At 40.9% G+C, this 11,581-nt stretch overlaps 1 protein-coding gene across 1 annotated transcript in view; it reads right to left on the bottom strand.

Moving 5' to 3' along the window:
- LOC123985203 (sodium-coupled neutral amino acid transporter 2-like) overlaps positions 1–11,581 on the bottom strand; it is a 25,199-nt gene that overhangs the window by 3,723 nt on the left and 9,895 nt on the right. Inside the window, exons 2-7 of the mRNA XM_046072645.1 lie at positions 2,985–3,107; positions 2,769–2,850; positions 2,555–2,670; positions 1,507–1,580; positions 1,325–1,417; positions 1,049–1,121 (exon numbers count right to left, since the gene is read on the bottom strand). Coding sequence (XP_045928601.1) covers positions 1,049–1,121; positions 1,325–1,417; positions 1,507–1,580; positions 2,555–2,670; positions 2,769–2,850; positions 2,985–3,107 — 561 coding nt within the window. The remainder of the gene's footprint in view (positions 1–1,048; positions 1,122–1,324; positions 1,418–1,506; positions 1,581–2,554; positions 2,671–2,768; positions 2,851–2,984; positions 3,108–11,581) is intronic.

Here is an 11,581-nt window from a genome sequence, read left to right as displayed (position 1 = left end):
GAACAACATGTTAGTGATACAGCTGAAGTCATTAATTAATCATTATGTGACTGGAGATTTATGTTTCTTGATGATAAATCATTAATAATGTAACAGTTATTTTCTGAATTCAGCACTAACGTGCTGTATTTTATGTTGTAAAATAAAGCACATACTGTAGTGCCCATCATGTACTCTGCACATGTCATTCCCACACTATAGTTCTGAAATGACAGTTGTACGCTACATTTGAGATATATTTAGCCTAATGCATGTTGTGAAGATTAGTGTACCAAGATCTCCATGTTTGCACTTTATATGTGATCATAGCTTGAGTGTCTGTATCTTATTTTATACAATTTTAGTAAGCGAAGCAGTGGGGAGAAAGACCATGTATGTAGTGTGATCTTCAACCAAACAGTGCTTTGCCCACTGCGGGATTAAGCCTTCACTGCACGCAGGCACACACACACACACACACTCACACTCACACACACACACACACACTCTCACACACACACACACACACACACACGCACGCACACACGCACACGCACACACACACCGACGAAAAGAGCAAAATTCAGCTTTCTAAACTGGTTATGCCCCTGCACACAGCCATTAATATCTAAACTGCTGGCAACAAGAGTGAGTACACCTCTAGGTGAAAATATCAAAAATCGGGCCAAATTAGCCGTTTTCCATCCCCGGTGACTTGTTAGTGTTACAAGGTCTCAGGTGTGAATGGGGAGCTGGTGTGTTAAATTTGGTGTCATCGTTCTCACACTCCCTCATACTGGTCATTGGAATTCAACATGACACCATAAAGATGGCCTAGGCTATAAGAAGCTTGCCAAGACCCAAGAGCTGCAGCACGGTGGCCAAGACAATCAATTTTGCTTTTTGTTCTTTAAAAGAATAACCAAACCAACTAATCAATTATCAAAATAGTTGGTGATTCATTTAATAGTTGACAACTTATTGATTAATCATTTCAGCTCTACCTGCAGTTTATCAAATGTACTGTCTTTTCTGAGTTTGGAAGCTAGTAAAATATTTGGTCACTTACTCATTGGAACCCACAAAGGACTGAATGACGATGGGCAGCTCGTATTTGACGATGTAGAGGTAGCTTGACATGGCTGTAAAGACAAAAACTGCAGTTAGTACATTTCCCTGTAAAATCAGTCCTGTCCATGAAGGGAACTCCACTAATAGTGTGATGTCTAATATTTGGTGAGGGACTGAGTCACTCCAATGGAAGGAAAAGTAAGTTGCGGGAGAGGAGGTTTTAGCTCGTGGAATAAACACATATTGAATAAATATAGAAATGCCAGCCTCTCACCTCCGATATTCTGCATGGTGATGGAGCAGGAAGCGGCCAGTTTCCCCGGCATCCCGAAGGCTTTGTAACCCAGCTGCTCGTACACCAGTGCACCTGTGAAGAGGAAATACACACAGAAAATAAGATTTGGCATTCAGAAGGACTTAAAGAAGCCACTGGGGAGTAATGATGGATTGTCTCACCTCCTTCATTGGCCGTCTTCAGCAGCAAGTGGACAGAATATAAGGATAAAATGGCGACAGCCAAGAGGAGAATCCTGTAAACAGACAAGAGGGATCTTGAGCTGATTGCAAACAAGATGGAAATTACAACGAAGTACAGCAAAATTGATGACAAAATGGTCCTGATTGATGTTTAAGTGCTGCATTGCTAAGTGTGCTAATTTTTAGAATGAACATGGGGCCTCGAAACACCAATTTTCAATTAAAATGGGAATTTCAGCAATCTGAGAATTTGGACCTTGGTGACTTTTAGACCCAAGAGTCTGCACCTGCGTCTGACATCCTAATCACTTGTAATTTATTGCTTCGTACGCTTCAATTCAAATAATATGCTTTAGATGACCTTTTATGAGGAATCAATGTGTTTGCTGCTTGTTTTCTTTAGACAGTTTTTTCTCATGTGTGACTTAAGTGTGACTTCTTATACATGGGGGGTTCTCAGGAAATTGCGCTCAGAAATGTAAGAAAGGCAGACACCAGTAACTGACACTGATGAAAAATAATAATAAAATTGTTCACATAAGCTGCAAAAGTGTCTGTGAACATGTGATCTCAATGCACTGGATAACCAATAGGAGGAGCTCTCAAATAAACCCATAATTTGCCCTGAAGAGAACATTTTTTCCCATCCTTTTCCCATTAAAAATGAACATGATATCAAGTACTTATACTGTAACAATGACAAACTTTCACCCTGGTGTGGACTGCTGCTCAGGAACAAGCAAATCCACACACACACACACACACACACACACACACAAACAGTGATGGTAAGAATAAACATCTTGCAGAGGTTCAGTACATCATGACCTTTATCAGACAAAACCACATAGACAACAACCACATTCCTTTCTCTGTGACTGTGTTCTCCCTGATGCCTGAAGGTGCCTTGTAGATGTTTGTAAAGCACTATTCATTATTTTTTTTACCTCTAAAGTCCTGCTTGTAAAATGCAAAAATACTTTCAAAGAGAAAGAAGACAAAAGATACAAAAAGAAAATAAACGTACACAAACAGGGCGATGCCAGTGTTGGCCATAGCGTAGGACACACCCAGGATGCCACTGCCCATGATGGCATTGCCCAGGTTGAAGACGGACATGCCAAAGGAAGCATTGCCCTGGTGCTGTGGGGAAATTAAAAGGTTCACAGTTAGGAAATTAGAAAAAAAAAGACATGTGATCAAAGAAGATACTTTTGTTGGAGGATGGCAGAAGCTCTTACATATTCGGTCTCATACTTCTTCTTGCCCAGGTTGTGTTCAGGGAGGAAGTTTTGACTCTCTGCCTCCATGTCAGAGTATTGGCTTAAAAAGAAAATAAAGGACAGAAGAATTTAGATAACAGAATGTGGTTTATGTAGACGTACATGATGTACAGCTCAGAAAAGTTTTTTTCCCCTAAAATTTTGTGTATTTAGGCATTTTACAGGCAGTCTCACCCATTCAGTGTGACCTTCGGACAGTCCCAGTAGGGGTACTCATAGCTGTTGGTGCTGATGCTGTTTTCTTTGGCGGAGACGTTGAAATGGAGCATCTCAGTTTTGGCAGTGGGCTGTTTCATGCTGTACATTTCAGAACAGAAAAGAGGAGCACATATATTTTCTGTTATTTATTTTTATGCATCCCTGCACCCTGCGCCCTGCCGTCCCGCCACAGTGCTTTTAAATTCTTGTAGAATTTACATTGTAGAATGATCAATACAGTGAGCAGACGCACGCCACAGACGCTCCTTGTGAATCTTACATCATGTGACTTTTCTTTGGAGGGTGAGAAGGGGGAGGGGTGACACACTGGCAGTCGAAAAATAGTAGACCGACATGCATGACGTTACTTCCTTTTCCCTCGGATTGTGTTTAACTCAAGTTCAAGTTCAATGTGCTTTATTGGCAGGTTTCAGTTCAACAATGTTGCCAAAGCATCCATCCATCGTCAACTGCTTATCCTGCGTACAGGTGGGGCTGGAGCCAAACCCAGAAAGGCGGGGTACACCCTGGACAGGTCGCCAGTCCATCGCAGATGTTGCCAAAGCAGTTTGCAACAAAATCAGAGTTTGAACATGACATTACAAGAATGAATGCAATTAAGACCATTCAGTTGAACAGTTATAAGTTACAAAAACAGAAATAATAAATACAGATAGAAGGTAAACAATTGGGTGAGTCACTCGCTGTTCCTCAGGTTTTGACACACGGACACATACTTGGTGTGTCTCTGTCTCCACCTCATCTGTCGTACAGCTATCACATGCTCTATATTCTTTTGGGAACCACAACTTTTTATGTCTCCCTTTTTCAATTGCAAGGGTCACTGAGTCACTGAGTCTGTACTTGGTCTGACAGTAGAGAGAGATTCAGCCATTTCATAATCTCTGTTTAGGGCCAGATCAAAATCTTGTTTGTGGTGTTTTTGTCTCTCCCTCCCAGTGTTCCACTCTACTCTAACTGTAAAGCAGTGCTGGTTTGAGAAAGTTGTGTGTGACAAGTTGTAGGATTAGTTCATGTCTGTGTTGCAGTGATATCCCTGTGCCACATCCAGACATGAGTTCCAGCCACTGGCTCCGGCACTGCACGTCACACTGCTTCATTATTTATTTCTTTGGACCGGGGCTGACCTGGTAACGAATATACATCTAATTTGGCAGGAAATGGACTAATGGACTTTCAAATAAATGAGATTCAAAATGCAAACCAAAGACAGATAACGAGGTAATAATGTACAAATAAGTTCAGTTGCCCTTGATTTTAACCTTCCTTAGATAACTGTGACCTGGATGACTGAGAACCTTCACAGACAAACTAAAAAGTTTAATATATTGCCATCTAATAGCTTAAGGCTATGTTGCCTTTTCACAAGATGCCGGTGTTCTTACCCTCTGAAGATGTGGCAGGATGCCTGTAAAATCCTCTCAGTAAAAAAAAAAAAAACAGCACAAGGACAGTTTCTTCACAAAAGCCAAGTGATCCTTGAGAGTATTTCGGTTGAATATGAATAAATTGTAGAATAAATGGTTACTAGACAGGGTCTGATTAAAAACACTTGCTGAAACAGTTCAAGTAACGAACACGTACACTATAGAATAAACCGACCGAAGTGTTAAATCAAAAGTAAATTCCCAGAGACGCGGTACGCTCGGAGAGAAGACCCTGTTCTGCTGGCAGAAGGTTTGGGACTCACCTTTTATAAAGATGAGCATTGCATCAGCCCTCATCTACAAGTAAAGAGGATGAGGCGTGGCCTGTATGAGGTGGAGACTTTTACGCACAGTGACGTGCTTTTGTATACAAACAGAGCCCTGACCTAGAGACTCTCCCCTGGAAAACCACAGGGATCCTCCAGTACATCTTTGCAATAGGTGTTATCAAGAATACCATAAAAATAGGCTACTACAATAACACCATATGAGGTCAAGACATAATCCTTCATAACCAACATAACCATTCATCATTACCACAGACAGTAATTGCATAAAATATTTCTATGTGTTTAAATCCTTCTGTGATCATTATAGGAACATCAAAAGTCACCAAATAATAATTAAATCTTATCAATACTGCTAGTACAGTAGGTTTTTCAGATGTATCCTCACAGATGTACTGATTTTAAACTGTTTTTTCTTTAAAGCACTGTTTATCATATAAAAGTTATTTTTGTTACAGTAATGTTTTTGTAAAAGTAATGTTTTGTTGGTTTGGTCAAGTTTTCATTTACATGACTACCACTGTTTCAACCATTTATCCTTTAAGCTACTTTTTGGTTACTATTACAACTATTTAACTTAACTTAACGGTCTGTTAAGGTTCTCTGTCATTCTTCCCAAGGAAGATTAAAATCAAGGGCAACTGGACTGGTTAAAGATACTCGAAGATGTTTCAGAGGCACACACACACACACACACACACACACACACACACACACAGTAAATCACTTCCTCTAAATTGAAAATTGATCAACTGAGGATGGAGCAGCCTGTCAAACCATTTTACTAGGGCTTTTAAAGCTGCTATAATCAATATTTTATATTAATAAGGGATCAAATGACTATATGTATGTGAAAGGTGTCACTCATAGTGACAAACCCAGAGAATTACTACTCTCTGCTTTCCCCTCAGCTTAATATCTTTTTGAAATTAGCTTTCTGTGCTTACAAATCCACAAAAGTACTTCTAATCTAGGCTAGCACAATTTACAACAGCATTGTACAGTTTGGTCTGTATTCGTATAGCACCTTTCTAATCTTTATGATCACTCAAAGCACTTTACATCACATTCACCCTATTCACACACTGATAAGCAGAGGCTAAGGTGAGAGACAGAAAATTACTCATTCACACACATTCAACCACCGGGAGCAATCAGTGTCTTTCCCGAAGACATTTTGTCATGCGGACTGGGGGAGCCAAAGCTCTAACCACCAACCTCCCAGTTAGTGGACAACCGCTCTACCCCTGTACTGATTAACTGCTTTGAGATGAGCAGACCGAATTTTTCATGGATAAATTAAATACAGGTTTAGATGTGTTTTACTATGTCTATATATGTGTGTATATGTGTGTGTATATGTGTGTGTGTTCGCGCTACACACAAAGTGAAACGTAATGCTACAAGTGCTCCTTGTTTCATGGAGGACGATGCACTCCACCTCCAAATGTCTCCTTCAAGTGCACAGGGGACTGAGGGACTCGCAACATCTTTCCAGCCCTGCAAATATCAGTTCACAGATCTGCTTCATGTGAGGGCTGCATTGTGTGTGTCTGTGTTGTCTCTTCATAGCTGGAAATAATAATGATGAAGATTTCAGGCTGTCTTGGTGGCTTGTTAAACCAAAGTCTGTTCCCCCCTCTCCGGGTTCTAATTCTCAAAAAACTGAAACAGAAACAGCAAAAAAGTCTCCCTACACTGATATTCTCTGGGGAAAACAGTGGAAGATGTTTTGCGTTGAGGTTCTATGATCAACGTTTGTGATTTGCTGAAGGGAAGAGAATCGCTGACGAACTGAAGAGAGAGGGAGGGTTAAAATGTAGCTAAATGTGTGATGGGTCTGTTGAAATTTATGAAAATGTTATTCGCCCCTCAGGGGGATAGAGTGAGATAAATGATACGGTGAGAATGATGTTGATAGAGTTGTACCTGTTGCAAGGCCTCAGTTTTTTACAATTATTAATTATTATTAAATTATACATTTCTGGGTTCAGCCAGTTAGCAACAAACCAGGGACTAAGTTCTTAGCTACGTAAGCTATATCTGCTAAATCTGTCCAAATTAGAAGTAGATAAAAACAAACCATGTGCGCTTGACCCCATTTACCGCATGGTTCCCATCAAGGCGCAAAGTCTTGATGGGATTTGTGCACATACTGTTTGAAAGTGCAAACCGGACTTTCAACCAGGAGGCCGGTGTTTGATTCCTGTCTGAGACAAAAAGTCAACATTGAATGTGAATACAGAAGCGGACTAGTGTGAAAACTGTGTTACAAATCACACACCCTTATATATATATACAGTATATTCAGTAACTACACTCACCAGTCACTTTATTAGGTACACCTGTTCAATTGCACAAATAGCTAATCAGCCAATCACATGGCAGCAACTCAATGCATTTAGGCATGTAGAGGTGGTCAAGACAAGTTGTTGAAGAGCATCAGAATGGGGAAGAAAGGGGATTTAAGTGACGGGCTGGTCTGAGTATTTCAGAAACTGCTAATCTACTGGGATTTTCATGCACAACCATCTGTAGGGTTTACAGAGAATTGTCCAAAAAAGAGAAAATATCCAGTGAGCGGCAGTTGTGTGGACGAAAATACCTTGTTGATGTCAGAGGTCAGAGGAGAATGGGCAGATTGGTTCGAGATGAGAGAAAGGCAACAGTAGCCTAACTTAAAAACTACTCGTTACAACCAAAGCATGCAGAATACCATCTCTGAACGCACAGCACGTCGAACCTTAAAACTGATTGACGTCCACGGGAGCACGCGCAGCATGTATCTCCCAGTCTCTTTACTCTGGATCATACAGACATAACGTGCAAATAAACATCACTTTATGTCCGAGGTAATAGCAAAGGTTTGTCTTTGTGATACGTTCATTTTAACAGAATAATCACAATTGTGGCCAAATAAGTGTTTGCAATTTATAGCATAACCAGGCATGACATGTGTTTGGTAGGCATATATGTCTAATATCTTTGTTTATGTCTGGAAAACGGAATGAAGCTTATAATTAACATGACTTACTGCTGAGTTATATATATAAAATAAAGACATGATCTCTTTTGCAATTATCCTTATGAATCTGCATTATTTAACTTGCTGTGTACCAACCAATCCAGTCCTTTTTACCTGTTAAAATACAAGACATAAAATGCAATTTTTTACTTGCAAGAAAGTGATTGCAGCCTCAACTTTGCATATTGACTGAAAGGTAGTTTCCTCCTCAAAATGACTTGATTTAATTCAGAAGAGTTATATTTGACAGATTATAAAACCGAAAGTGTCCCCTTTTTATTTCATATATAATAACATTATATTTTTAATGACATACTGACCACCAAACCAAAATCTGGTCAGAGAAACTTACCCTAAAGTCATATGAGGAACATTGAACTGCAGCACTTTCATTACCAATGGAGGACATTTTAGGAACGTCCCTAATGTTGTGTAAAGGTTCAGAATGTTGGCCACCTTTAAGAGAACTTTTAGGGAACGTTACGCATGGTCGCAGGAACATGACCTTCCACCTGGGAACACGTTATGGTAGTAATATCACGACCCACTAATTAGCTTGCACACACCGTAATGAGCATGTTTTGACGTCACCGATTTACTCAACCTTATCGCTCTCTCACATTGTCAACTAAAGAACACAGAATGGATATGAAACAACGTAAGAGAAGATTCACTCTCTCTCTTTTTTTTTTAAACACACTCTCTCTGCATCTCAAAAATGATTGTTTGCTGAGTAAATAACAGCTGGCAGCAGCTGAGTGAAAGCCAATATTATTTACACCTACGACATTATGTTTAATGGACTTGGTAATCGCTATAAAAAATAGTTACCCTGTGAATTAGAAGAGAGAGAACAGACTAATTTCTATCAAAACAAAGCGATGCTCTGCTCAACAACAGGATTCTGTAAATATCTCAAAATCAATCCAGTGATCATCTGACTTAGATGTTACAGTGAGTAGTCCACATTTGCCCTGCAGAGACTAAATAAGCTTTTAACACGCCGGTAATGGAAAGTCCATCCATCCATGATCAACCGCTTCTCCTGCGGACAGGGTCGCGTAGTATTCATAGACTGTATATAAAAAGGTAGTAATGGAAAGTGAAAGTATCATATTTCACTTGCCGGTGTGACACCAAAATGTGTGACCTATCAGATTCTGTGACCCCAATGGGAAGTTAAGCGCCAGACGCTTTGTTGACGATGTGAAGCAGCTGCAGTTTGGTTGGGTTTAGGCACCAAAAGTACTTGGTTGGGTTTAGGTACTAAACGTACTTCGTTGGGTTTAGGTACTATAAGTACTTGGTTATGGTAAGGAAAACATCGTCGTTTGGGTTTTGGTCACAGAATCTGATAGGTCACAGATTTTGGTGTTACACCGGCTTGTGAAAGGGTGATGCAGTATGCAGGCTGCTTTCCAACACGGCCACCAATGCTCACTGGATTTTAGTTGTATTAGTTTAATAATAAAGCCTTAAACTGAAAAGGTATTTGCCTGATTTTCTAAATGTTTGCATCTGTCCAGCTCATTCATATATGTGTCAAGAGCCTCAGATCAAAGCTCTTCTATAATTGCGCACACAGCATTTCAGTAAATGAAGCAAAATGCAGATTAGAAAATAGAAAATGTAACGAAATTAATAGTAGATTAGGCTACTTTGGGCCCAAAGTAAATACTAGAGTGAAGAGTAAAAATACATAAAGGAACGTGAAAAGTTGGCAACAATTTTTTAGATTTGATTTATTTATTTTACAAATTTGCGTTACTTGTAACAAGTCACTACCCACCCCTGTTGCAGGAATCATCACTGCTGTCTATGAGTAACAGCAGCACAAATGAAAAGTCTGTAATACTGAGGCACTTTTGAGACCTCTTTTTTTCTCCCTCAGCTTTTCAGCACCACCTTTGCGTTGTGTCGCATGTTTTCTATCCATGATTTTTGAGTTTCAACCGTTTAATTATGTCTGACGTGGAGTGTGTGATTGATTGACTAGTCACTCATACTAAACGTGTGTGCCTTCAGGCGGAAGGGGGAGGAGGAAGACACACAGAATCAGAATCAGAAGAATCAGAATCAGAAGGAGCTTTATTGCCAAGTAGTGATACATACATAGGAGGAATTTGTTTTGGTTTTAATGTGCTACATGTAGACAAACATACAGTTGACATAAATAAGTGTAGAAATATATAAATATAGAATAGACAATCCAAGTTATATAAGAATATTAAAGTGAATAGAGAAATAATACAACTAAAATACAGAATATACAACCATTTGCTGAACATGTGCATTATTCTGGGTTTGTGTAGTGCAGACGCATTGCAACGAAATATATAAATTGACTAGGGCTGCAGATAACGATGATTTTAGTATTCGAAGCTTCTATAGATTATTTCAACGATTCATCGATGCATCGTTTAAGAAGTACTTTTGCTTGGCGGCGGTGCCCCCCCGCCCCATACAGTGTGTCATACAGCAAACATCAGACCAACAACCAGACAGCTGCTTTACAAACACAAACATCACCCGAGTGCTACACAAGTTATACTACAGGCTCGTGCAGACTACATGACTTTCAGGGTCGGCCGATGGCCGTGCAGTTCACACAACTTGCCGAAATATGACGGCAGTCTTGAAGTCTTGGCGTTCACACTACTTGACTGATCGGTGACAGGGGGTCACCACATACAGTACAGGAGCTGTCAACAGCTATGGCACCCGATGCTGGTTTCCAAACCACTTTTATCAAGAAAACACGTGAAATGTGAAACGGGAAATGAGCGATCCTGCACACGAAACAGCTGTTGTTTATTATTATAAAGATGGCAATTATAAAGACAAAGAATCTGGGTGAAAGGATGGATTAGCACACGCAGGTAGCAGGAATTGTCTGAGCTACAGAGAGAGCTGCAGGGGAGTTAACCCAGTTAACTCCTGCGTACGTGTGCACATTTTCAGCAGAGGACTGCATCTTACTTTGGCTAGCCTTCAACTCAACAATCAATCATGATTTCAGTTGAATGCTAAAGTTGCTGTTACTGTTACCTTGTCTGTGGTCTGCTGGCAGAACACCAGCTGCTTTCTGATAAGGCGCCGTCCTGCTGTTGCCAAGGCGACAAAAGTTTCGATTTACGGTGGACAGACGGTAACATTACAGAGTTGTTGTTTTCTTTAGCTTGAAACAATCCCATACTTTGGACACTTTCTTTTTTGTCCCTCGCTGTTTTCACTCTCTTCCTCTACTTTGCTAACAGCTCCATCGGAAACTGTTTTTGTGGCGAGAGGTTTTGGTCCTGATGGACCGCAGCCTCCTACCAGAGGGGAGAGTCTGAAACAGTTTGTGTCCAGGGTGGGAGGGATCAGCTGCAATCATTCCTGCTCGTCTCAGAGTCCTGGAGGCGTACTGGTCCTGAAGTGATGGAAGATTGCAGCCAATCACCTTCTCTGCAGAGCGAATGATGCGCTGCAGCCTGCCCTTGTCCCTGGCAGTGGCAGCAGCGTACCAGATGGTGATGGAGGTGGAGGTGAGGATGGACTCAATGATGGCGGTGTAGAAGTACACCATCATTGTCTTTGGCAGGCTGAACTTCTTCAGCTGCTGCAGGAAGTACATCCTCTGCTGGGCCTTTTTGGTGAGGGAGGTGATCTTCAGCTCCCACTTGAGGTCCTGGGAGATGATGGTGCCCAGGAAGCAGAAGGAGTCCACAGTGACGACGGGGGAGTCACACAGGATGATGGGGGAAGGTGCGACTGGGCTCTTTCTGAGGTCCACGACCATCTCCACTGTCTTCTGAGCGTTGAGCACCAGAC

The sequence above is a fragment of the Micropterus dolomieu genome, linkage group LG16, assembly GCF_021292245.1.
Source record: "Micropterus dolomieu isolate WLL.071019.BEF.003 ecotype Adirondacks linkage group LG16, ASM2129224v1, whole genome shotgun sequence".
Taxonomy (NCBI): Eukaryota; Metazoa; Chordata; class Actinopteri; order Centrarchiformes; family Centrarchidae; genus Micropterus; species Micropterus dolomieu.
The sequence above is the reverse complement of the archived record's forward strand: the minus strand, read 5'-3'. Positions and strand labels throughout refer to the sequence as shown.